Source organism: Doryrhamphus excisus, chromosome 11 (assembly GCF_030265055.1).
Source record: "Doryrhamphus excisus isolate RoL2022-K1 chromosome 11, RoL_Dexc_1.0, whole genome shotgun sequence".
Classification (NCBI taxonomy): domain Eukaryota; kingdom Metazoa; phylum Chordata; class Actinopteri; order Syngnathiformes; family Syngnathidae; genus Doryrhamphus; species Doryrhamphus excisus.
Window position 1 is genome coordinate 5,824,012 of NC_080476.1, and position 27,620 is coordinate 5,851,631.

The window sequence follows — 27,620 nt, forward strand, 5'->3', positions numbered from 1 at the left end:
CGTGGCGGCAAAATGAAAAAAATTACATTTCTCTTACAAATATGAAGAAAAAGGAGTGTCTTGGTTAGCAGGCCACATCCTTGTAGGAGGTAGATCACGGATCCACTCTGATTTGTGTTTTAAGTAAAATGAAGCACTATTTTTTTCATTGTGGTCTGAATTCATGCATTAGTTATGTTCCACATTTCCTTAATAAAATGTCTAAGTTCTAAAATGTGCTTGTATTGTTTAAAAAATATAATTAAAAAACATTTGCTTGACTTGGCTTAAATATGGGTCACAACTTTCATTCATTTTCTACCGCTTATCCTCTCGAGGGTTGCAGGGAGTGCTGGAGCCTATCCCAGGTGTCTTCAATTGAGAGGCGGGGTATACCCTGGACCGGCCGCCAGCCAATCACAGCGCACATATAGACAAACAACCATTCACTCACATTCATACCATACAGAGATGGCCGAGTGTGGAATTGAACTCGGGTCTCTTAGCTGGGGTCAGTTTTTGCAGATATGCAGTGAGGAAAATCAGTCTGAACATACTAGCAGAAAACCTGGCCTTATCCATACAACTATTAACATAGTACCTCTCTTTGGTAAGAGCATCTCAACATTTGTTCATCACATATTCCATGACGCCACAACCAGAATGCTGTTATAATAAAGAGCACACTTTCAAAGACTTATTTATTGATACAAGTGAAGTACTTCAGAGTGGACAAGGCCACAAGGCCAAATACAATTTGGCTGTTGTCATATTAGTAGTAGCAGTTTATATTTGGTAAGGTTGAATGCAAAAGAAGGCAAAAGCAAAAATATTTCCAGTACTACAAGTCGTCTTTAAGGCAAGAAGGCACAGCGGAAAGTCCAGTCAGCCTGCTCCTTATTTGAAATAACAAAATAGAATAAGAACAGAAGCCCAGCTCTGACTAGAATTATCATGTAATGGTCCCACAAAACACTCAAAAGTAGAAAAATACACACAGCATATACAGAGTGGTCATCGCTACTGATGGACCTTAATGGCTTCTGTTACTACTGATATGTAGATGACACATGCACGAACCATCACCACCAACAACTCATGTCACTTGTAGCTTTGATTGGATTCAAGGTACTGAATTGAAAAGTCAACGTATCATTTACTCATATCGGTGGCAGCAAAAATACATGTAAACCTTTCAGCTGGAATATGCATAGATGCTTTAAGAAAAAGGTATAATACATATATCAAGAGTACTGCAATTATTGAAAGATGTCCACGGTCGTTACACGAGGTCCATTTGAAATTTATCAATATGTCATTTTAAATAACAGAACAGCACATCCTTCAAAAAGCACCTCTGCTCAGCCAAAACGGCAGAGACACATTCATTTTGATCACTTTCCATTCCAATTTTCTTTCAAAACAGAAGAAAACAAAACATTCTTTCAGAGAGGACGGGGGACGGGGTGGGGGGTTCAAAAAGCTGATGGCTTGTGGGGGCATTAAGTGTCACAATGACCACAGCCAGTCTCTTTAGACTGTGTTCATGCCTCGACCCATCAGGCACGCAAACACCGTCATCACCATTTTGGGGTTGACCTCCACCAGGTCCTCGGGGAGGGCATAGACGCGTGCGCCGATTTTCCTCGCCATGGAGATGGCATATCTGTGAACAGACAGACGGCATTGTAGAACTGCTTTGAGACAGGCACCAAAATGACAAAACTGGATTCAGATACAAAGATTCATACTTTGTACTTTAAGGATGTTTGTGCCACATAGAAATGTGCAGCTTTTCAAATTGTGTCATTGCCAGGATTATTTAATGTCTTATTTGTGAATTTATTAAAAGGGGACCTATTATGCTATTTCCACTTTTCTGACCTATAAATGTAATTAGAATGTTATATTCTCGTGTTAAATGATGCCAAGGTTTACGATAATTAGGTTTGTGCATTTGGAAGTGAGCCCTGAAAGAAGTCTTTGTGATGTCACAGAGGAGCGGGCTTCTTATGGGCATGGCCCGATACACTCTCTGCCCTCCCCCACGCTCTTTTTTCTATGTTTATGAGGCAATCTCAGACAGACGTTATTGGAGCAAGAGAAAAATATTTTCATTTTCACATGTTTTTGTGAACATGAATGTGAACTAAACACCAAACTGTTGAAGCCAGAAGCAGCGTGCTCTCGCTGGGTAAGGGTGCATTAATGTCAGACACACTGTGCATACACACGTGCTCACATCCAGTTTCTGAGCTCCGCGGCAGTAGCGGTGCTTAGAACAAAGTGTGTGCGACAATGAGTGCTTCTCCTCGGGCAGGCACTTTTCCATTAGCTCTCCAAATACTTTATTAATTTATTTTAACTCCTATAACGACTATATTAGAAAGTTGAGTTTTGTTTGGAGGTAGGAAGCATTTTGGGCGTGTGACCAATCACAGGGGAGTGTGCATGCATGGAGGCGGGCCATGGGTGGAATAAAATATAACAGACCGTTTTGGAAATCCAAGGAAATACAGCTGGAATAGGTGCAGATTTTTCCCTGTCGGTTATTTGTGTCGCTGCTCTACAGAAGTCCACAACTTAATACATAAGGGTCGAAGTATGAGCATAATAGGTCCCCTTAAGTCACATGTCTTACTTGTCGGAGAACATGTTATTTTAGCTGACTATTGGTCAACTTAAGTACTGCAGTATTTGCCGTTTTTCTTAGTCAAGAAGCCAATATCCAGCATCTCTTAAAAATAACGTACTTGGCATTATCCAGCTTCTCCTCTTCAGAGAGGTGGCCCGTCTTAATCAGCTCGTTGTTGATGCTGCCGGGCTGGATGGCGTCGATCAGCTCGAGCACAGCCAAGCTGCTGCTGATCTCTTTGTCCTGATCATCACATGACACACACACACATGCACACAATGCAGTCACTTTCTCATGAAAAAAAAATCCCTATATAAAATCGAAAACAAGAGTTACCTTAAAACTTGAAATCTTGGTCCTCTTTCCAGCGTCTGCTAATTTTTTGTTGACCCACTTGACAATGACATCATCGTTTACCTTCTGGCCTTCACCCAGCCCCTCCAGTACATTCAGCGTGTACCTGCAACACATGAAGAACAACACTTAATTCATCTCATCAACTAAACACACCACTCTTCATCCAAACACTCAAGCGCAGAACAAGTAGAGATGTTCCATTTTGCTGTCGTTAGCCGAATCATTTCCGATTTGGAACAACTGCTATTGAAGCTCCTCCCTCAAACTAATATCTTGTCTTGACAACATAGCCATAAAAATCATAACCATTAGTCAACTAAAATAATATGTTCTCCTACTATGAACAATAAATTCACAAATAAGAATCCATGTCAATAATGCTGTCAGCTGTCCCATTTGGAATGCTGCACATTTGTATGTGACACAAACATCGGTGTAGGACAATGTAAAGTGCAAAGTATGAAACTCATGAAGGAAACTGATTAGAAACGTTAAAGGAAAAAGCCTTCACCCCCCCTCGATAATTAGTGCTTTAATTGCAAATTTACAATCCAAAGGCCATGATTTACTTCCACACCGCTAACTTTCTGAACTAGCAAGTCTGTTGCTGCATGGAGCACATCATCAATCTCACGCCACTCTCTTAATAGGCAGGAAACAACAATCCCGATATGAACCAATATGACATTCTTATGCCAACATTGGCTGTTATCAGACATCCCTGAGAACAATGTATACTAAATTACTTCTATTTCAAGGCTAGCTTGCTGCACACAGAGCAGTACTAAGAATGTCAACAATCAGCCTTTGTGACACGAGCAGCAGCCGAGCTCATGGGAACACGCTTCCCAGTTTGCATTCTCAGTTTGCAGACAATGTGGCAACCTTTCAGTCCTTGTTGAGCAAAAATGTGCAGCGCATTTTTTTTTTTACCTTCTCATTAGCTGCCACACCAGTGCCAGGGTCAGCGTCGAGTTGCCGTCGTTCAAGTCTTGCCCGCCAATGCCTACCAGGGAGAACTTGGCCCCTTTGCCCAGTTCCACAGCGTAGTTACAGTTCTCCAGCTGGTGAAGAAAGACATTGAGATCAGATAAATGATGACATTTGTAAAGTCTTATTTATGATGACGTTTAATTACCTTCTTCATGTTGGTCCCCAGTTTGGGGTAGGGCGGCCTGTTGACTTTGTTGTTCCAGTCAACGTACACTTTAATCTTCTCGTAGAGCTGCAGGATGACCAAGGCATCCTGTAGGTCTCTGGAAGACAACATTGTACAGGATAGTCAGTTACTTTCATTCCACTCATCAATAAAACTAGCTGGGGAAGCGTGTCCCATGCACATGAATACAAGGGCAACATTTATGTGGTACTTACAAGTACAGATGATTGACATGTGGGTTGACACCCAGGGAGTTCATCCAGTTTCGGAATGTCCGTTCCTCTCGTGTTTCATCTAGACAGCAATGGAATGATAAGGGACATTTAAAACAAGCTTCAAATCAGCTGATATTTGACACGTCATTCAGTTAAACTCACCTTCCAGCATGTTCCAGTCAATGTCCGTGTTTTCAGGCTTGGTCAGAGCTGGATATTTGTTGAATAGATTGGCCACAAAGGCCAGATTGAGTTTGGGATTACCGCTAACGACATCGGCCGGGGTGACAAACTGTCGGCAGCCGAGCTTGTCGGCCTGCTGCAGCATGGCTTCTGCCCTCTTCAAGTCGTCCCTCTCCTTCATAGCACACAGATACAAGCCGTCATTAGAGACAACATGTTGCTGTTAGCATGTGATGGGGGATGATTGGTGGTTACTGCACGTACGTTGAAACCTGACATGTTGATGTCTATCTTGGGCTTGTCTTCTTCAGTGCCTTTTGGTGCAATCTGGTTCAGGAGGTGGAAGTAAGCCCTGGAGTCCTGGGGAACAACACAAAAAAAAAAAGTATGTTGTTTTCAGTCAACACCATGTCCCAGTAATGCATGTCGTTTATGCTCTTATTAGGTTTGCCCACAAAGGCAAACATGGTTTGGATGTGAACATAAGAAAACCTTTGGCATATTGTCGCATGTATTTTGTGATTTTACATACAGTAGTATGTATTTTGTGAGTTTAAAAAAATCTTTCAACACTAAATTTGTTATTCTTCTCCAAATGAGTTCCAAATGCAAGCCCTGCTTAATTCACAGTTGTGGGTCCCCACACATTTGCAATTCAGCATTCACGGCCCAGCAATATTTTTTTTTATGTTTAAAATTCTCTTTTTTCCCTCCAGAAATATAGCAGTACCCCAGTTTTCATTATTTAATTGTTTGGACCAAAAGGTCCAAACAACTATGCTATTTTTTTTTTATTTGACCTATGCTATTTTTTCCTATAGGAAATCCAGTTGTAAATTGTAAACCCAAAAATGTTAACTTTCTATATTTTTACGTGGATGGATGGGTAGGATTTAATAAGCTTTGCTTCTTCCTACTCCTTTTGGACATGTGGAACTGTGAACTGATTATGTGATGCATTCAATTGTAATCTGATGCATGTTCAAATGAAATTAAACCATTATCATTACATGTGGAAAACAGGCCACATGGTAGTTGAGTGGTTAGCATGTTGGCCACACAGTCAGGAGATCAGGAAGACCTGGGTTTGAATCTCTGCTTGGGCATTTCTGTGTGGAGTTTCCATGTTCTCCTGTGTGTGGCTATTGAGTGTGAATGCCTGTCTATATGTGCGCTGGCTGGCGACCAGTCCAGGGTGTCGGGAGTCAGCTGGGTTAGGCTCCAGCATAGCCAGTCCAGGCCAAAGTGACGACTTTTTTAAGTGCAATATTGGACATAAACCACAGCAAAATATTGCCAAATCATACAAATATGTAAGTAATACTTCCCGACTTAAGTCAGTAATACTTTACATACATATTCGTGATAGCACAGGTAATATATCGAGCATACACAGTCAAGAAAGCCCACAATTGTTCCATGTTTATGTCTTTATGAGTCACTTATCATGTTCTTGTCATGTGTTGAGGTTTTACACTTTGTTCATCACCGTAGTTGCTGTGAGAAGCAAAAGTGAAACAAAGACAAACCTCCTTTTCATGCATTTTGTTTTCATGCAAAACTATGAACACGTAGGATTATGTAATTTTCACTCATTATGTACACACATTTTATGTGTTTTTGATAGCGCTTCATGAGGTCGTCACCTGAAATGATTTTCATTTCACAGGTGTGCCTTTTCAGGGTTCATTAGTAATGGGTTGGGACCATAGAGTTGTATTATGTGTGTCCAAACCTTGGACCTACACATTTTGTACTTTAAAAAGGCGTTTAATTATACTCTCATTCAATTATACTGAGAGGTCAATGGCAACATCAAGCTCGAGTTTGGAGGGGGAGGAGCAAGCCGTGTGAAAATTGACATTTTATGGGCATCTCAATGTTTCTGCCATTCCCTGGTGGCCCTGAACGTCACCCTAACAAAAAGCAGGCATCTACTGAAGAGTGATGCCACCTGTCGAGTCCATAATCACCCTTCCTGACACAATCTTGGTTACATATTCATTTGGCCCTCCTCCAAAACCAATTCCATCCTATTTTTGGGAACAGTGCAGGCGGATATTGCATGTTTGTGTGTGCAAACACTGTTCGGCGCAGGAAGATGCCTGTGTTTGTGTGTTAAGGCCTGCCTTGATGTCAGAGTTGAAGTTGTTGATCTTTTGCCAGCCAGCATTCTCCAGGTGGAAGTTAGCCCAGCGGAGCAGCAGCTCTTCTGGAGACAACTTCATCAAGTCCTCCAATGTTTCACCCTCTCTCAGCAGTGCTGCCAGCGCTGTTGAAAACGGCCGGGTGAGTAACCTGACAATTGACTGCGTCACCAAGTGACCGTGACCTTTACCTTCATTTCTGCTGAGCTCGATGTCGGCAAACAAACCGATCTTGATGATCTGCCACAACAGACCCAGCACCAGATGGGGCTTGCCGGCTCTCAGATCTAAAGCGCCAATGTTCACAACATGGCAGCCGATGGCTGAAGCAGAGTTCAGCGCCAAATTGAGATTCTCCTGAAAGGGAGGTACAATACAATATAGGTACAGTACGCTGACAAGGAAAGGCTGACTCCACTGACCTGTATTGTGAACGCTGTCAGCTTCTTCTTGTTTATGGTTCTCTCATCAATGGTGTCTGGCACTGACTGGTTGATCATTTTGCTGCATGTCCATAAAAAAATGAATTGGAAAAGCAACATTAAAATTACTCAGTTATAACTCGCCATGTGAAAACGTGACGCCATGGTTTGACATTTATGAAGAAGCCACATTGTGTCAGAGAGGGGAATAGAAAAGAGGAACTCTCACCAGAGTAAGATACCGTCTGCTACAGACGTGAACAGAGAACCCGTGGATGGCTCCATGGGCAGGACATGTTGGCAGTCGGGATCTTTTTCCAGGGCGGTGTTGATCCAGTTTGTGAAAGCAAATCGCTCCTCCTCTGTGAGGGTGCAGTTGTCAGTCAGTTACATCATTACGGGCTGAACAATATTATGCAGTAGGGGTATCACGAGATGAGAAGATGCATGAGATTGGGTTCGCAAGAACAAAATGCCTAGCGCACTTCCACTTCCATATTACATTTACAACATTTGTAGTAGCAGTGCCATAGTTCAGTCTGATTGGATTCTGGATGCTGTGTTCTCTTGAAACTGACACCCCTATATATGCAGTAACATGTAACACAGAGCGAGAGAGAGGAACCATAATACAAATGAGGTCAGCATTGGCTTTCTTACCAGAGAAGGAGTGTTGTGTTCCTTCACTCGACAACTCTGACGTTCCTCCAATGGCAGTGATGCCTTCTTTTTTGTTGATGACCTTGCGAAAGGTTTTTGCTATTTCACTGCCCTTCAGCTCCTGGACAATCTGAAACAATACCAAAGAGACAATTCCTACTCAAGACAGGAACACTTTTGAAGGGGGAACATCACTGTGGAAGAAAATGAATCCACTGACTGACTCAATGAGCTGCTACAATTCCTTTCCATGTTAGCACCTACTAATACTTACCAATCCATTGTTTTATTTGTTTCTCATCTGTCCTATTAAACCAGAAACAAGGTCAGTCTGCATACACAGTAGCGTCATGTCATGGCTGGAGTGACAATATGACTCCCAAAGAACATGAGGCACCACATGTGGTCATGACTCCATGACACATCTCGGGGAATTAGTGTCAGCACAAACAAGTCATCAAGCGGAACCACACTCTTCAAATAGATGCTAAGAAAAGACACACACACACTCAGCGCTGACTAACTTGTCCAAACACCCGGTGGGCCAACAATGTTATTCAAACGATTCCGCTCATCTGACTGTGCATTCACCATATACCAATCACTAAAGCAGCACATGTGAGTCGCATCAGAGGATGCTGATTCGACAAGTTCTATTCTCTTGTTGGTGTGTTGTCATGTGACACTTATATATAGTATAAACTTCAACTAGGACTACACCATCAGTGACCTGACATCTCAACCTGCCGTGGGGGTAACAGCAACAACCCTGTCATGATGTGGTTGTAGTTGGGTAATGTCGCTACATGATTGTGTTTAGCAGCAAGCTCGCCAGTGCCGGATGCGGCCCCTCCCACTCCAGCAGACAAACAAAAGTTGTTAGTTTAAATGCTAAAAGTTAGCATGCTAGCATCTAGCAAGTAATAGCATTTTCTATGTTTGAACCATTTCCACATGTGCATGTATGGAGCATTTTTACTCTGATTTCACACAATTCTTCTTTGAGGTGGGGTCGACAACAACCAGACGTGACACCAAGCCAATGAGCTAGCATGGCCACAGGTGTTACAATACTGTGTGTAACATGCTCCGTTAAATAAAGATATTTTAAAAGTGCATAAAGTTGAATGTACCAGACGGGAGGGGCTGATTGAAAAAGCATGACTACCGGACATTAATTGCTCCCGGTGTCGGCCATCTTGATATTGACCAAGCAAAACTTGATGTGTAACAACTTCTTCTCACTGCCAAACAATGACTCTCATTCAATCTCAGCCATTTTTTCAAAGGCCGTCCATCTTTGTACTGAACATGTTTGATGCTTGCTATGCATCTACATGGCAACGATGTGAGCTGAGCTCCTAATCTACTGACCTATTTTCAACTTTGTTCACAAATAATGTTGCCATGAATTTAAATACATTTCTTCTCCGCAACAACACAAATCAAGCATTATAAAGTGTGTGGGTTTTTGGCACATTTTTTAAAATTAATCTCAAGTATAAATACCTTTGCAGCCATTTGCATCACATACACAGCAGGGACAGCTAATAGCGCACATTCATATGACACAGAAAATAAGGCTGAGATTTGTGGGGTCTGATTTTTTTTTATATGCATTTTTGTGATGCAAATGTATTAGCCCTTTGAAAGCATATTGAACTATGTCATCACCGACCAAGTGGGCATGTCATACAACTTCAGGTCAAAAAAATCTGAACCATCCCTTTAAGTGATGGAACTTAGTCTCCTTCTGTGGTCCTGCATCGCCACTGAAATTTAATACTAGAACAAAAAAACACCACTCTGCTGACTTCACGTCCTCATTTCCTGAGTGTGTGGAGGCTTTTCACAGTGCCACTCAAGAGGGTGAGATGTTTTTAGGCATGGGGGGGTGGGGGGCAAACAAAGAGCACTTGTCCAGCTAGATGGTACAAGGCGCTCTGAGCTCCACTTCACTTACCGACAAGAACTCTTCAAAGCTGATCTGATGATCTCTGTTACAATCAAGTTTGTGGATAATCTCTCGGACCATGTATCCTGGCTGGGGATAGCCTGCCGTTCTAAGGAGCTCATTGAGCTCATAATCGTTGATGTAGCCGTCATTGTCCAGATCTAAAGGGACACATGAAGCAGCATTAAATACAAGACGTGGAGGTGCAACCAGGAGTTGTTTTGTTTGGACTTTGGATTTTATCTACTCACCAATCTTCCCAAAGGTCTCTCGCATTTCCTCCAATTCCTCTTTTGATACCTTTCCAGACATGTTTCTGTGATTGACCTGAGGAGGGTCAGTCAGAGAAAGTTGGGACTGCAAGACAGAAAAGGGAATCGTGAGAGCGCATCTTTAACAACAAAGTAGTTTCCTGTTACATCCAAACACACCATTTTGTTAAAAGCCATTCAATTATTGTTCAAGCACTTGCTAATTTGTGACAAACTTAAAACTGCATGTTTTACTTTTATCCCCCACGGCACACTTCCCAAATGTTGTAAGCTTGAAATTGACACCATGGATAGACTCGCTTCAATATAAATAACGCCAGCCAATCTTCTTTAAAGGGACCTATTATGCTCATTTTCGACCCTTTGTATTGAGTTGTGGTCTCTTATAGAGCAGCTACACACAATAACCCGCACAGAATCTGCACCTATTCCTGCCAAAACGCTCTGTTTTAATTTACTCCACTCACGGCCCACTTCTGGGCATGACCACTCCGCTGTGATTGGTCACACGCCCAAAAGTGCTTCCTAACTATGAACCATAAAAGGAAGTCTGTCCCTTTGTGACGTCACAAAGGAACGCTTTTACCACGCCTTTTCAAACAGAGCATTTTGAGGCATCCCAAACTTCTTTCAGGGCTCACCTCCAAATGTGCAAACCTCATTATCTGAAACTTTGGCATTGTTTAACACACAACTACAACATTTTAACTATATTTATAGGTCAGAAAAGTGGACAAAGCATAATAGGTCCCCTTTAAACTTTTTTTGCTTGCACAAACACTGTGTTCCCAAACATACGCATACCCCAATGCCCCAAAAATGAGGAATTCCTCAGAGTAGCTCTTTCCTGACTGTTGGTGCCAAGGAATGTATTGGGCCTTGTGCTCATCGGGCTTCGCTCTGAGAGGCAAGGAGGGTGTGCTGCCTCAAGGCCAAACCGGTGTGGTGGCATTCCTCTAGAACACGAGTGTTCCCAAAACAAAGATGAAGCTGAAACTGCAGTAAGAATCTCAGATTTTCCAGACAGAAAAAAAGTGTTCCCGTTTCCTGATTTGAAATCCAGACTAGTGAGTTTCAGGGTGTCTTAGTCAGAAATCCCAAGCAAAGCTATTTCTGGTTTTTCAGTAACAGAGTATAGACAAGGTGAAACGCTCATGTAAGCATGGGATCAAATTCACCTGATTGTTACTGATAAGCAAAGTAGAGGAGTTTGCTTTGCAGGGTGTCAGCTTCTCTTTTGGCCATACATTCACTCAGGCAAAACAATAGACTATATAAATACACTTCCTCTTCCACCAGCCAAAACCATTAACGGCTGTAATGAATGATGACTGAACAGCAGCCATGTGGTCTCAGAGATTAGCAAAACAAGTCTGATTTCATGCACTGTAAAATCAACGATAGAAGGTTAGACACAGACTTAAATGCTACTCCATGGATCAGAGAACAGAATGTTTTTCTTCTGTAAAATGCTACTAAATCTGGGCAAGAAGAAACTGAGAACCATTAGGAAAATAACCAAGTGCTGGTTGCTATATTTAACCTCTCCAGAAGGATGTGAAATACGGCTGCTGCAGCCACAATAAGGGCCGACACACATTACCTCATTTGCCGGCCCTTGTCACACACCCTCGACAGAGGCCGAGTGAAAACAGAAGAGGGGTTAAGTACATGGAGTGAGGCCACAGATGGCGGCGGACAAATGTGAGGCGTGTTGCTGGTCTCGGAGAAGAAAAGAGGTTTTGTAATCGCCTGAGCCAACCGTGGCCATAAATGAGAGTCGGGATCTCAAAACAGTTGGCGTTTCGAACAGCTGGACTGATTTGGCGAATGTTGGGGGGGGGGGCACCTCAGTGGTTGCAGAGGAATCCCTCCCACTGATAAACCATACAGTATACAAACATAACGATGATTATAGCCTGTTACCTGGGTGATTATCTTAAATGTACTACTTTTTGACTAAATATTTAATTGGCCTTACATTAGCTACTGTTCCTTATTTTCTGACAGTGTGCATCACTCTTGTCAAGCCATATGAGATCACGTGCTGGCACAACAAGAGGAACTGGACTAGCTTCACCCGTGTACAGCGTTTGTTGGTTTTTTTTTGCTCACGTTTGTAACTGGATCTCGCCCTGACGACACGCTGCATCGACGTCACCTAAAACTGCCTTAGATGGCTGTATCGTTCCATTTAAAGCCATGTTGCGAGATGCTTGCGTTTTAGGGGAGTGTGCCGGCACACCCGGTCCTGCCTGTGCTTCATCCACAGGATTACGTAGGACCTGTGTGTGAGGCACACAAATAGACTGGGCACCCTTCCCATGTGTGGTTAAGTTCATACGCACACACACCCAACACGGTTTGTACAGACATTTTAACTCTTTGACAATCGCCTGCAGATGTGAGTGGAACTGACTCACGGGCTTATGGGTGTGTGGTATGCAATCCCACTTCCTTTTTACGTGGATAGGATAAGCCCGACCATACTGACGTAAGGAAGATGCTGTGATGTCAATTATAATGTTTGGCATCATTTAAGACCTGAAAGAGTAAAAGCTGTTATACTATTAATGGCCATATTCAAATCAACGCCCCCACCCCTTTTACTACTTGAACAGCTTTGCGAAAGACCCTATTGAAGCCAATTGAAGGATGTAGGTGCGTTGATGTTCCCCTGCCTTTACTTTGGAATGTCACAGGACAGGTTATCAAGTTTGCTAAGCAGCCTTTTTTTCAGCCACAGGTATGATTTCCACAGAACCGTGGACAGAATCGTGGAATTGGCCAATAACAACTAAAAGTAAAGTGAAATAATGTGAATTGGATTTTCTTGGCGGAACACTCAAACATGGCAGGATCTCATCCCAATCGCTAACTCGCCCCCTCCTTAACTAAACATCTCAAAATGCCAAAGGGCTGTGTGTGCGACTCAGACTGGGCGACACGGTGTTGTGTTTTACCGCTTTGAGCTCTTGAGTTTGAAACGGCTAAGAGCAGAGTTTGCGCGTCTTGGTCTAATGGTGTAACCAAAATAAGGGTATCATAAAAATATCTCACATTAACATCTTCCTTAATCACAATTACTGGGCAAAATTAGCCGATGATGTATTGCCGAGTGGTTAGCACACAGGGTTCGATTTCCCCGCTCGGGTCTCTCTGTGTGGAGTTTGCATGTGGGGGTTTTCTTCGGATACTCCGGCTTCCTCCCACATTCCAAAAACATGCTAGGTTTATTGGCGACTCCAAATTGTCCATAGGTATGAATGTGAGTGTGAATGGTTGTTTGTCTATATGTGCCCTGTGATTGGCTGGCGACCAGTCCAGGATGTACCCCGCCTCTCGCCCGAAGACAGCTGGGATAGGCTCCAGCATTGACATGAAAATGAATGAATGCAAAAACAAAACAGAGGTAAGCCAACACGCCTACAGGTCATTTAAAATGTACTGAAGAAAACCACTATGAGGCCTCATCTTGTCAAACTTCATTAAACAAGTTATGAACATTGTAACGTCTTCTGACCTCTTTGCTTGGACAGACAACGCCCAATAATGGCCAATAAATAAAAACATAAATTTGTAAGTTTTGTTTAAATTTGAAACACTTATATGCTAGGACTCCGTTAAAAAGCCATAGCATTTCAGTATGTGGAATGGATGAAAAATGGAAATGAAACTATGTAATGGATTGAGTAAGGAACTCAAACAATGCACAACGATGAGCCAATTCAAGAAACAATACAAGCAGTTGATGTTTGCTAAATACAAGGACGAAGAGTCTTGAACCAGTCATGATGTGTTGTACATATCACTATATTGACACTTACTATGGTACCCATTATGTCAGTGTATGGTCGTATCACCTCGTACTTTGGTACGTGACCAAAAACATAATTAACTATATTAGGAAAGCAGGAAGTGAACAAATGTAACAATTACTGATTGTAAGTACCAGATGGACGGGTAGGATTTAATAAGCTTTGCTTCTTCCTACTCCTTTTGGACATGTGGAACTGTGAACTGATTATGTGATGCACTCAATTGTAATCTGATGCATGTTCAAATGAAATAAAACCATTACCGACCATTACCAAATAGGTTATCAGCACAAAAGTCAAACTATGTGAAGCCCTAGCTACCCCAATGGACAGCTGTTTTACTTTCCCCTCACTACACACCCACACAGAAAAGTAGGTAAAAGTAGAAGCATGAGGTCATTCTCATCTCTCTGCAGAGCGACAAGTGAATGCACCTGTTTAAAACCCTGACGGCACAGAAAGTGGACCAACCTGTTCGCTGGCACACGAGTAAGAGCGTGTGAGGGGCGGGGCAAGTCACGCCCTCTTTTCCTCGCTAGACATTCAGGTTTGTCTTTAGACAGATAACATTCAACGAGTCATGTCTGCATTTAAAACAAGAGAGGCGCTCACGTGGTCAAGAGAAATAACTAGAAACATACATGCCATATATAATCAGCCATTTTATTCCCCTAAAATGGAAGCACTTTTTTCCACTTATGACTAATCCTCTGCGTCCCGATGCCAATAATTTGAAGAAAATGTGGCGTTCTCTGACACCACTGGACTTCTAGCATTTTCTAAAAACGGGCCGCACCTGGTAAACCACTTAACTGGGTGAAGTTTGCACCTAAAAGGAAGCAAAGTGCTACACACATTTCACCATATTTATGAACAATTCGGACCAATGTCAATGACGGGATATGATATGACCTAAAGCAAAGGGAAAGGCACATGTTTTCAGTCAATCATTTACTGGGATAATGCCAGAATTATACGACAACATACATCTGTCTTCCGATGACCGAAACGTCAAGTTTCACACTTAAAACATGTGGAGGAGCTGTGAGCTTGAACGTCAAAATGTTGTCCTTTAAAGTGGAGTGATGATCATTGCATAATGGATGAGTGACAACAAACGACAAAGCTGACGTATGCATTTGTAAGGTTTCTTAGACAACTGCTTGTTAGAATGTTAAATGAAAAGGATGCAGTAAAAAAGGGGGCTAAAGCTAGGCAGCTAGCCGTTTAAGAGACAGGAAACTATCATTGTTTGCGCTTGCTAATGCAGCCTTCTTAAGTGTAGAATGCTAAGCGTAAAAGGCGTTAATTCAAGAGCACACACCTCTGGCTGGTGAAGAAGTTGACAGGAAACGGGTAGGCTACTCACTCTCGGTGCGCCTGAAATTCCAGACAGCGTCCAGCTCTCCGTGTTGTCTACTCCACGTCGAGTCAAAAGTAGTCCGGAGTCGGACTGCTGGGTCCGCCCTGACGTGGCGTCGCCGCCTGCCATTGGACTGTTGAATGGAGGATGCTGTGGCCACAGGTTTTTCAGCCTTCTCTCCGCAGACATGATTTCTATCAACAACAAAAAACAACAACAAAAACCGCCATGCTAAGTTAATTATCACCACTTTAACGATGCTAAATGTCACCTGAAATCGCTCCTACCCTTTACGCCTGGAAACGTTTATCGAGCGCTCTTCAGCAGGAACACACACCGGATCGCGAATACAGTTGTGATTTCGTTGCACTGCCCTTAAATACCGCTTTCAAAAGTCTCTTTTAACTTTTCTTTATACTCTTACTCTTTAAAGTCGACGTCACACACTTTCCTCTTTCATGTCACGTCACCAAAGGAGCCTTTACAACTGAAAACGAGCCTTTCAGTTGCGTCAACCAACCTACTGTATATTTCCCCTGTTTTAATGTGAAAGTCACACAAACACTGTTGTTGTGGCACAAACACATACACACAAGCAGTTTGGAGTGATCGTGTGGTTCAATAGCCATTTCCCCCAAATTAAAACCCACTTGGAGACACAAAATCTACTAAATTGTAGCTAACATATTTAGTTTCCTTAAGCGTATTGTCACGTTCCATTTCTGTCTTCCTGGTGGAGTGATGAGCCACTCCTGTTGCCACCTGGAAATCAGTCAAGTTTCATAAGCCCCCTCCACTGATTTTGCATTAACATTTGCAATAAATGTGTTATAACATATTGTTTACCTCAAGCAATTCTATTACAACTTTCCATGTCCATTTAGTCATCATCTTTCATTAGCGTAACAGGTGAAACAGCTGACTTTTATCCTGGTTTCTTAAGGAGATGTCTGCACTTACAACATTTCAGCAACTTCGTGACTTTCAAATGATGATTTCATGTGATTTTGGTAATCAGCATAATTATTTTTTATTGTATTATGTATGTCACAGTTGCACGCAACTAAACAAAATAATACACTGTATGTATTTATATAATATGCAATAATGTAATCAATAGCATAGGTCAAAAGAGTCCTAAATGTTGTACGTAAGTGAAAGTACTTGATGAAGTTTGACCAAAGTGCAGCTGTAAAAGTACAGGTCTGAAAAGTGAAACTAAGTAGTAACTGATTAAAAATGTACTTAGACTAAAAGCGAGTGATGCTACACCTTCATGAATCAAAGTGCAAAAATAAAATAAATCAGCATCTTCATGCAGAATTTGCTGTTACTATGACATCACCCCCAAATCAGTTATTATGGAGCATATTTTGTGGCCTTTCCTGCTCACTGCTGACTTTCTTTACTCACAGTTACGCGATTTTGTTCTGACATAAAAAGGGGGACAGCACAGCATTTAGTATTACTCCTACCCAGCAGGTGGCAGTGTTCAGCAATTGGACTCAAACCCATTGTAAAAAGAAGAAAGTGCAGCCCAGTGAATTTTCCATTTTGTTGCATGATGCTACGCTTAAATTAAGCACAGTTATGCCATTTATTTGGTATGGTTATAACATAAGGATATAACAGGATCTCCTAAATGTCGCAGCGATGCTAAGGTAAACATTAGAAAACAAGTGCCGTTCACCGCTAGCACACCGCTAGCAACATTGACAAATAGCTAACTTAGCAACATGCTAGGTTAGCTGCATGAGCGAGTGGTCAGTTCTCAAGCCGTTATCGTTTCGGGACAATGACAATCTAATTGGAGTTAGTAGCTCATTAAAACTATGACCCAATTTCAGACATTTTCACAGAACATTGTTTTCATTGCGCTGTTTAAACCTCGTTTCCATCCGTAAGAAACTAAGCAAACGCTACCGTCGCTTAGCTATCCACACAGTAACAACCAGATGTTTTTATACTTGCATTCAACATAACTACTAACTAAATGTACCATATTTGTCTATTCGTTGGTCTCGAGTAGATATGAGATTGATAAAATGTGTATGTATTAAAATAGACTACATTTACTTTTGTATGTATTCATAGTGCACCCGTCTGGAAAAAGCTACCCTGTTAAATTCAAATAGCCAGAAATTCAAATAGCCAGAATTTCACAGGAACATTGTAGTAGTCAAACTGAATATTTTGTGAAGCAATAATCTGTTTACTCTTTATTTGGTAATGGTTTTATTTCATTTGAACATGCATCAGATTACATTTGAGTGCATCCTATAATCAGTTCACAGTTCCACATGTCCAAAAGGAGTAGGAAGAAGCAAAGCTTATTAAATCCTAGCCCTCCATCTGGTACTTTTACAATCAGTAACTGTTAGATTTGTTCACTTCCTGCTTTCCATAATACAGTTTAATTTTTTTTGTTTTTTTAATCATGCACCTTGTACATTATTTATTATTATTTTAATATGAGGTGATATGACCATCCAATGACATACTGGGTACCATAGTAAGTGTCAATATAGTGATATATATAGCACATCATGACTGGTTCAAGACTCTTCATCCTTGTATTTAGCAAACATCAACTGCTTGTATTGTTTCTTGAATTGGCTCATCGTTGTGCATTGTTTGAGGTCCTTACTCAATCCATTCCATAGTTTGATTCCACATACTGAAATGCTATGGCTTTTTAACGTAGTCCTAGCATACAAGTGTTTCAAATGTAGTTCTTCCCTGAGATCATATTTCTCCTCTCTTGTAGAGAAGTATTGGATGACATTTTTAGGTAATTGGTTGTTTTTAGCCTTATGCATTATTTTAGCTGTTTGAAGATGAACTATATCAGCAAGTTGAAGTATTTGTGATTTTAGAAATAAGGAGTTAGTATGTTCTCTGTAGGTGGCATTATGAATTGTCCTTACTGACCTTTTTTGCAGCACATTTAGCGAGTGAAGATTGCTTTTATAGTTATTACCCTGTATTTCCACACAATAAGTAAGATATGGTAGAACCAGAGAGCAATAAAGAGTGTGGAGTGACAAATTTTGCTTTGTTCAGTACTGAAATATTTCTGGCCACCTTATGTTGTATATTTGTAATATGAGGATTCCAGCTCATATTTTCATCTATTGTGATCCCCAGAAATTTATTTTCGTTCACCCTTTCAATGCCCACACCGTCTATTTGTATTTGCTGGCGCGTGTCCTTTCTGCTGTTACCAAACAGCATGATTTTAGTTTTACTTAGGTTCAAGGACAATCTATTATCATCAAACCATCTTTTTAGTGTGATCATTTCATCTCTGACCTTTCTAATGATTTTGTCTGTACTCCCTCCAGAACAAAAAGCAGTGGTATCATCCGCAAATAATACCAGCTTTAAGTCTTTCGTAACTTTGGAGATATCATTGATGTACAAGTTGAACAGTTTTGGCCCCAGTATTGACCCCTGGGGAACTCCGCACGTAATAAATGAACTTGCAGATGTGTATTCTCCTAGCTGTACGTATTGCTTCCTGTCAGCTAAGTAGCTTTTGACCCAGTTCAGAACTAATCCTCTTATTCCGTACCTTTCTTATTTAGTTATTAGGATGTCATGATTGATTGTATCAAAGACTTTTGTCAGATCCATGAATACTGCGACTGCATCATCATCCTCTGATATATAACGTTAGTGATTTCCTCCGTAATTTTAATCAGTGGCATGGAGGTAGAAATATTAGCTCTGTATCCATACTGACTTTCTGATAGTAATTTGTTTGCGTTAATAAATTTATCCAGCCTGTTGTTGAATAGCTTCTCAATAATTTTGGAGAATTGTGGTAGTGAGTAGAATGGCCGATAGTTTGTAAATTGGTGTTTATCACCATTTTTAAAAATTGGAACAACCTTTGCTGTTTTAATTTCTTGGGGAAACCGGTCTGAAAAGATAAATTGCTGATGTACATCAGCGGTTCTACGATCTCGTTAACTACCGTTTTTATAGTGTCCATTTCGCTTCCATTACAATCAGTTGATGTTTTTGCTTTACAATTTTTGACAATGTCGATGATTTCCTTTTTTGTTACATCTGTCAGAAACATAGAATTGGGATTCCTTTCTATTGTTTCATTCCTTTCCTCGCATGTCCTTTGTTTAGGAATCCCTTCTTCTAGTTTGGGATTCTAGTATTTAGAATGGATGGATAGTAACCATGACTACCACACTGTTCTCTGTTGCCTATAGCTCTTCGACCAGTAAACTGAATGTACTGGTCAACAAACTGCACGAGTACTTGGCCCATTCCACTCCTGAGGACAGCAACGGCTCAGCTGATGGTAATGGTACAAACAAATCTTGTATCTATGTCATGTAACCAATTTTAACATTTGTCCAACATCTTTGTTGCCTTGTGTTGTTCATTCATAGATGTGACAAACAGGAATGGTTCATTGGGAAATTCAGCTCGTCATGCTACAATGGAGGTACCTGCTTTGCTGTTACACAAACGATCAGTTGTGTTCAAGAGTCAAATTGCATGTTGAGTATGATCAATTTGTACATGTTGGCAGATACTCTCTGAAAGTACTCTCTTCTGCCCACGTAACCCCCAGGGGGGACCCTGCCCCACTATTTTTGAAGCACTGCACGAAGGAGATAGATAGCACAACAGCAATTGTTACTGTATGATTGTGAAGTAAAAGCGACATTTTCATTCTTTGCAGGCAGCTGCAGACACTAAATGCTCCAAAAGGTGAGCTGGCATTTATTTTAAAATATATACACAAATTACTCATGAGAGGACAGCAGAATTATAAGGCTGTTATTTTTTTTTTGTCTCAATGTGATTTCAGAAAACCATCTGTTGTGACAAAGCACTCTGGACTGGATGAATCGGGTGACTCAAATGATAGCGACAATGTGGATTTCCCGTTCAGTGCAAACGGTCACCCTGATATCACTTGCTTGCCTAAAGGTAGTCTTCCATTTCCACCACTGTTGTCTGAGCTGCTCCATGTAAAATCAAACGTCCGAGACAATTTTTATTTCATTCCCAAAGACGTATTTATACGTCCTTTAGGTTTTTCTTTGCATGAGAGAGACAAACAGGTGATGATGCAACTCCACAATCGGAGAGAATACTTTTGATGCAGGTTTAAGGCGAAAAAACAGCCACAAAGTGGCAGAAGTGCATTTTATAAAACCTTGGCCTGCATCTTTGCCCTGCAAAAGGGCACTCTGCAGCAACCAGGAAGTGAAAAGGCATCTCGCTGTGTTGCGAGAAGGTTACGCATTGAAGGGAAATTTTAACGTGCACGCTAACTAACGTAGTTGGTATTGTATTTGTTGTGGCATCAATGTATACACATTTTGGCTGAATATATATGGCTCCATTTGTGTCAAAGTGAAAGTTATGCTTGAAGTGTATCTTCTCTACTTATGTTAAAGAATGGAAATGTTTTTTTTCTGATGAAAGATGAGTCTAATCTTTATTTTGGTACATACCATGTATATATAGTCCTAGAACACAATATTCTGTGTGCCTTGAAAAATCAGTAAAAATCATCCCAATACAGATGGTACCGAGAGGGACAGCTTTTGAAAAATGGGATCGAATGAGTTAATTAATACCACAATATTCAACGTGCCAAGGGCGAAAATACAACAGTAGGTTACACGCAACATTGTACAATAACCCAAACAGTATGATGAAACTGAGTCCTACAAAACTGGGGTGTTCGAAAACCGAGGTTGACTGTAATTGAGATATTGTATGTAAACTGTAATGATGAAATTGCTATACTTTGTCTAGGCACCGTTCTGGTCAAACCTGAACCCGTAGATAACGGAAGAGATGACTTCAGAGGTCCAGAGTTTCGCAGTCGCAAAAGTAACGTTTTGCGGAAAGAATTTTCAAGGAGACGTGGAGGTCAGTCAATGTCTGGTTAATTTGTTCACAGCGGAAGCCATTTATTCTGATCACATCTTTGTAGCTAACAGTGGTTTGCTTTCGCAGGAGGTGAACATCTGGGAATTGTCAGTTGCACTGCTTGTGGTCGCCAAGTGAACCACTTCCAGAGAGATTCTCTTTATCGCCACCCAGTTCTAAAAGTACTTATTTGCAAGGTAAGCCTGTGTTGTCAGAAATGCATTCTCTGTAGAGATGCTGAATGTTGGCTTTCTCATCAATATCCAATATAATGATATTGTTCAGCACTTGATTACTGATACTGATATTGGCAGCAGCAGCTCTTTTCTCAATGTAAAGGATGAAGACAATATGCTTCTTTTACTGTCATGCCACTGGATGCATTTCACTGTTTGTGCAAAATAAAACAAATACTGCAATATGCAGTGAAAAATATTCCATAAACGAAAACCGATATGTTGATATTGTCCAACTTTCGATACTGATATCAGCTGATACCAATATGTGTAACATGACATATCTCTGTGTTGAAATGAACACGTGTTCTATGCAGCTTTTTTTTAATGTCGGTTTTCATGACCAGGAAAAAATAATAATGATGACAAAAATAGCTCATAAGAGTTTAATTTAAGTGCTGATATCTATCAACTTCCATGGTTTTCTTGATAATAACCAAAATCACATCAATTTATCAATAATTTACATCAATAGTATAGCACTGTACTGCTAAAAAAATGTAAATGTAATTTTTGTATAATAATAAAGGTACCTTTAGTTGTGCCAGGATTTATGAAATCCCGCCCCGCTTTTACTCATGTTTTAACTGTGTATTAACGAATGAATTGTTGTATTTTGGTGTGTCTTCTACTCTACTTGCTTTTATTCAACTCCATTCTTCTGTAAAGTGTCTTTGAGTATTTTGAAAAGCGCTATACAAATAAAATGTATTATTATTATTATTAAATGAGCAAGAAACTGAAGCAACAAAGCGGCCTAATCGTTTTTTCCATGACTGTATATATGGAATTTCAAGTGTATTTCTTATTTAGAATCCACTCTAATTCTTCAGTTATTTTTTGTTTTTGACAGTCCTGCTACAAATATTACTCAAGTGATGACATCAGCAAGGATTCAGATGGAATGGATGAACAGTGCCGGTGAGATTAAAATCTTCTTTTAAAAAAAATATGTTTGAGTATAATGTTAGAGTATTCTACTGTAATTGAACCTCCATTGTTGTCTGTTTTTTTTCTCTCATGCAGTTGGTGTGCAGAAGGGGGCAACCTAATCTGCTGTGATTTCTGCAGTAATGCCTTCTGCAAGAAATGCATTCTGAGAAATTTGGGGCGAAAGGAGCTTTCTGGCATCTTAGAGAGCAAGTGGTACTGCTATGTCTGTAACCCGGAGCCCCTTTTTGGCCTTGTGGTGGCGTGCGACAGCGTGCTGGAGAGCATGGAGCAGCTGTGGCAACAGCACCGCAAGAGGAACCGCACAGAACCGGGGAAATCTGAACTGTATGGCATGTTGCCGCTACCTCAGATCATTCCCTTAGCTAAATGGGAACACACGGGCATGGATGCTAGTGTCGTGTTCAACTATAACACCCTACAGGTCTCCAAGGAGATGACCACAAAGGTCAAATATTTAGTGGACTCTACAAACAACGTGAACACAAATTTCATTCAGTTCATGAACACTGTGACAAAGACGAAACAAGCTGAAGGTGTTCGAAGTCTCTATTTGAAGTCTTTTGTGACAGTGGTGAAAGCCTTGCGAAAGTGTCTTGCTGCACTAGAGGAAAACCTGAAAGAAGAATTTAGCGACATGGACATCTCCAGCTCATGGGAAAAGTTGCTCAGCGATAATTTTGAGACCCCACCTGCAACTGAAGCAGAGGCGGAGATCACCAGTGACGTATGCTTGAATAACTTGCCAAAGCTGTCTGAAGAATATGTGGAAGAGGACGATTCAGACTGTAAAATCACCACTGATGGGAGAAGCACAAATGAGCATGTGGACTCTCCTTCGGAGACAATGGAGCCAGCATCTCCTAGAAGTGGTGTCAACATGACAAAAAAGTTAGTGGTCCAACTTACGCCGATGCCTGTGGACCAGGAGGCCTGCTCAGATGCTCCAGAAGGGCCAGAAGACACTAAGGAAGACAAGTTTAAAGGAAAAGATGCATCCGGAAGTGAAGAGATGGTCGTCGATGGCAAAACGAGTAAAGACCACCCAAGCACGTCACTCCACATAGAAGAAGAACTTGGAAATCGACGTTCTCCTCGTGTGAAGACAACGCCTTTGCGTCGTCCCAGCGATGTCAAGGGTAAAACCTCTCACTCCACAGCAGACAGCGAGAGTGACTCAGACCAAGAGGAACCCCATAGCTCAGCTGCTGCCCAAACCACTGAAGAACAAAGCCTAAACCAGGCGAGAGACGACTCGGACTCAGATGAAATCCCTTCTGTGCTTCTTGAGCGAGCAGCCATGACTCAAAGCTCTGATGAACACCAGAGTGATGAAGATGGTGGTCAAGCGTCTACCAAGGTGGCCAAGAAGTGTCTTTTCTGGCTCACAAAGAACACCCCGATATCACCGGAGAGGCTTCGTCGCAAACGTAAGCTGCTGGACCGGTCGCCCGATTCTGACTCCATTGCTAAGGCTCGCCGGGAAAGGGGGACTGATTCCTCTAGTGATGAGCAAGACTCGTGCGATAAAATGCAGCACCTGAAAACCCTCAGGTCTATTGGCAAGACTCACCTTGGAAAGGGTGAAACTGAAGGGTTGGCTAGGAAACAGGGGATGGCGCCGACCAGGAAGCCAAAGACCCGTTCTCGCCAGGAAGTGATAGAGACGACGTCGTCATCGAGTGACGACGATGATTCCGGGAGTGATGGGGACGATCAGAAGATGAAACCTATCACAGAATCTATAGCGTTACTGGGACCAGCAGCCTTCCATCAATCATCTGGTGAGTCTGAGAAAGTTAATGGCTAGTTTCCAACTTGCAAAAGTGGTGTCATTTGGGTAACACAGTAACAAAAATGGCTTAAAACTACTACCTTATTTTCTGGTCTCTAAGTCGCTCCAAAGTATGTCAAATTATATGTTAACACAACACGTTAATACACATTATTCAGCTACAAAATAGCATAAAGAACATACCGGGAGGCCGAATAGGCGAAATGAACACAACAAGCCAGCAAGTCCAACAAAATAATTTACCTGTAAGTAAGATCACCAAGCTCCCGATCTCGTGCCACATTGCTGACTGCACTTTCCCTCATCCACAAGCCACCCTGTCGTGGCTGTCCAGTATAATGGTCATGTCTGTCAGTGTGACTTAACATTGAAATGTTCAACTGCAGGGTGTATATGTGTATATATATATATATATATATATATAGATATATAAAATGTGTGTGTGTGTGTATATATATATGTACAGTGAAGAAAATAAGTATTTGAACACCCTGCTATTTTGCTATTTCTCCCACTTAGAAATCATGGAGGGGTCTGAAATTTTCATCGTAGGTGCATGTCCACTGTGAGAGAGATAAACTAAAAAGAAAAATCCAGAAATCACAATGCATGATTTTTTAACAATTTATTTGTGTGATACAGCTGCAAATAAGTATTTGAACACCTGTGTATCATCTAGAATTCTGACCCTGAAAGACCTGTTAGTCTGCCCATTAGAAGTCCACCTGCACTCCATGTATCATCCTGAATCAGATGCACCTGTTTGAGGTCGTTAGCTGCATAAAGACACCTGTCCACCCCATACAATCAGTAAGACTTTAACTTGTAACATGGCGAAGACCAAAGAGCTGTCCAAAGACACCAGAGACAAAATTGTACACCTCCACAAGGCTGGAAAGGGCTACGGAGCAATTACCAAGCAGCTTGGTGAAAAAAGGTCCACTGTTGGAGCTATCATTAGAAAATGGAAGAAGCTAAACATGACGGTCAATCTCAATCGGAGTGGAGCCCCATGCAAGATATCACCTCGTGGGGTCTCAATGATTCTAAGAAAGGTGAGGAATCAGCCCAGAACTACACGACAGGACTTGGTCAATGACCTGAAAAGAGCTGGGACCACCGTTTCCAAGGTTACTGTAGGTAATACACTAAGACGTCATGATGTGAAATCATGCATGGCACGAAAGGTTCCCCTGCTTAAACCAGCACATGTCAAGGCCCGTCTTAAGTTTGCATATGACCATTTGGATGATACAGAGGAGTCATGGGAGAAAGTTTTATGGTCAGATGAGACCAAAATAGAACTTTTTGGTCATAATTCCAATAAGCGTGTTTGGAGGAAGAAGAATGAAGAGTACAATCCGAAGAACACCATCCCTACTGTGAAGCATGGGGGTGGTAGCATCATGCTTTGGGGGTGTTTTTCTGCACATGGGACAGGACGAGTGCACTGCATTAAAGAGAGGATGACTGGGGCCGTGTATTGTGAGATTTTGGGGAACAACCTCCTTCCCTCTGTCAGAGCATTGAAGATGGGTCGTGGCTGGGTCTTCCAACACGACAACGACCCGAAGCACACAGCCAGGAAAACCAAGGAGTGGCTCCGTAAGAAGCATATCAAGGTTCTAGCATGGCCCAGCCAGTCTCCAGACCTGAACCCAATCGAAAATCTTTGGAGGGAGCTCAAACTCCGTGTTTCTCAGCGACAGCCCAGAAACCTGACTGATCTAGAGAAGATCTGTGTGGAGGAGTGGGCCAAGATCCCTCCTGCAGTGTGTGCAAACCTGGTGAAAAACTACAGGAAACGTTTGACCTCTGTAATAGCAAACAAAGGCTACTGTACCAAATATTAACATTCATTTTCTCAGGTGTTCAAATACTTATTTGCAGCTGTATCACACAAATAAATTGTTAAAAAATCATGCATTGTGATTTCTGGATTTTTCTTTTTAGTTTATCTCTCTCACAGTGGACATGCACCTACGATGAAAATTTCAGACCCCTCCATGATTTCTAAGTGGGAGAAATAGCAAAATAGCAGGGTGTTCAAATACTTATTTTCTTCACTGTATATGTATGTATATATGTATGCGTATATGTATATATATATATTGTATGTGTATATGTATATATATATGTGTGTATATATACATATAACGTGTGTGTGTGTATATATATATATATATATATATGTGTGTGTGTGTGTATGTGTATATATGTATATTTATATGTATATGTACATGTATATATACATATATGAGTATATATACGTGTATGTAGTGTATATGTATATGTCTACGTATGTGTATATATACGTGTGTGTGTATGTATATGTATGTATGTATGTAGTAATATCAACATTCTCTAAATGTAGAGAACATTTGGGGATGGATTGCAAGGGAAGTAAAAATGGCCATCAGTTCCAGACAGTGGATGCCCTTTGTGAGGTCATCTTCACCATGTGGAGTTCCCAATGTTCCCAATAGCCTCCTGGAAACACTCGCATCAAGCATGCCCAAACCAATTTTTGAGTGATTTAGCAAGAACAGTGGAGCTAGTCATTACTGAGTTCTACTGAGAAATCTTTTTGTTCTGTTTGAAGAGTTTTTTCTAATGTTTTGACCGATGGTCTTAAACTTTTGATCAGCTGATAAAATGGCCTATTTCAGTTTTAAATGTTCATTTCAATAATTTCAATAATAATTTCAATTTTTGTCCCACCCCCTTTTTCTTTAGCATATTATAGCTCTACTTTAAACCTTATTAATATCCAAATGTGTAAAAGGTAAATTGTAACTATTTTTCAATTGGTCTTTTTGGATCAGGTCTGTATAAGTCGCACCAGCCACACTGAAAAATGTGTGGCTTATAGACCGGAAAATACGGTACTAGAAATGCTGTCCGTAGTAATCATAGATTTTATTTATAGAGCACTTTTCCAAAACTCAGACGCGTTACATGGTAAAAGCAATCAATTACATACAGTATACTATACAAAATAGCAAAATAACAGTAGAAAGTTACCCAAAAGGGCAGAGTTCAGTTAGGCAACAGTCTCTCAGTCTCTGGCAACAGAGAAGGTTCTGTCCCCCAGGATCGGTGGCTGGTCCTAGGGACAGTCAGGAGAATTGCATCCGGGAAGGGGTGTAAGGGTGGAGCAAGTCTTTAAGGCAAGCGCGACGGGTGAGTAAGAGGATTTTGAATTGAAAACTGTAAGGGATAGGGAGCCAGTGGAAGTTCTGAAACACGGGGTTGAAAGCAAAAGCGCCAGTATACCCTTTTGCTGTGCCTTGGCAGTATGTCGTAATTTTAGACCTTTATGTTTGTACTGTTTATTTTACAGGAGATGAGGACCAGTCTGGGCCCACCTGGGCAGCAGGGGATGACGACGACCCCGAAAATAGGTATGGTTCTAAAAACCTGGATGTAGAGTGTGTGAAACAACAAAGATTTGGGAGAAAGGCTGCGAGACGCAAACCCTGTGCTCAAACCACCAACTCCCATCCCATCAAGAGTAACTTGCGGTCTTTTCAAATTCGACCAAAACGTAGCTGCAGCAGA

General features: G+C 41.3%; 2 protein-coding genes across 5 annotated transcripts in view; one reads left to right on the plus strand and one right to left on the minus strand.

Moving 5' to 3' along the window:
* Positions 1-666: 666 nt before the first annotated feature.
* pls3 (plastin 3 (T isoform)) lies at positions 667-15,651 on the minus strand. 2 transcript variants are annotated; one of them, XM_058086481.1, is made up of 17 exons: positions 15,452-15,651; positions 15,126-15,358; positions 9,963-10,068; positions 9,721-9,872; positions 7,758-7,887; positions 7,327-7,459; positions 7,098-7,179; positions 6,867-7,032; positions 6,658-6,800; positions 4,793-4,888; positions 4,508-4,703; positions 4,346-4,424; positions 4,110-4,227; positions 3,905-4,035; positions 2,951-3,074; positions 2,733-2,857; positions 667-1,645 (listed from the first exon to the last, which is right to left on the minus strand). In XM_058086481.1, the coding sequence occupies exons 2-17, from the start codon at positions 15,351-15,353 to the stop codon at positions 1,513-1,515; spliced, it is 2,142 nt and encodes a 713-aa protein (XP_057942464.1). In that variant the 5' UTR covers positions 15,354-15,358; positions 15,452-15,651; the 3' UTR covers positions 667-1,512. The 2 variants fall into 2 exon arrangements, with proteins under 2 accessions (XP_057942464.1, XP_057942465.1); XM_058086482.1 differs by having other exon boundaries at positions 15,171-15,358; positions 15,452-15,650.
* A 1,000-nt stretch (positions 15,652-16,651) lies between these two features.
* Positions 16,652-27,620, plus strand: part of LOC131138340 (transcriptional regulator ATRX-like) — a 30,298-nt gene continuing 19,329 nt past the window's right edge. For 2 of the 3 annotated variants that reach the window (XM_058087173.1, XM_058087172.1), the window contains exons 1-10: positions 16,652-16,825; positions 19,394-19,485; positions 19,577-19,632; positions 19,873-19,901; positions 20,002-20,123; positions 20,961-21,077; positions 21,165-21,274; positions 22,167-22,234; positions 22,340-24,048; positions 27,403-27,463. In XM_058087173.1, coding sequence (XP_057943156.1) covers positions 16,818-16,825; positions 19,394-19,485; positions 19,577-19,632; positions 19,873-19,901; positions 20,002-20,123; positions 20,961-21,077; positions 21,165-21,274; positions 22,167-22,234; positions 22,340-24,048; positions 27,403-27,463 — 2,372 coding nt within the window. In that variant the 5' untranslated portion in view covers positions 16,652-16,817. The remainder of the gene's footprint in view (positions 16,826-19,393; positions 19,486-19,576; positions 19,633-19,872; positions 19,902-20,001; positions 20,124-20,960; positions 21,078-21,164; positions 21,275-22,166; positions 22,235-22,339; positions 24,049-27,402; positions 27,464-27,620) is intronic. The other variant, XM_058087174.1, reaches the window with a different exon arrangement.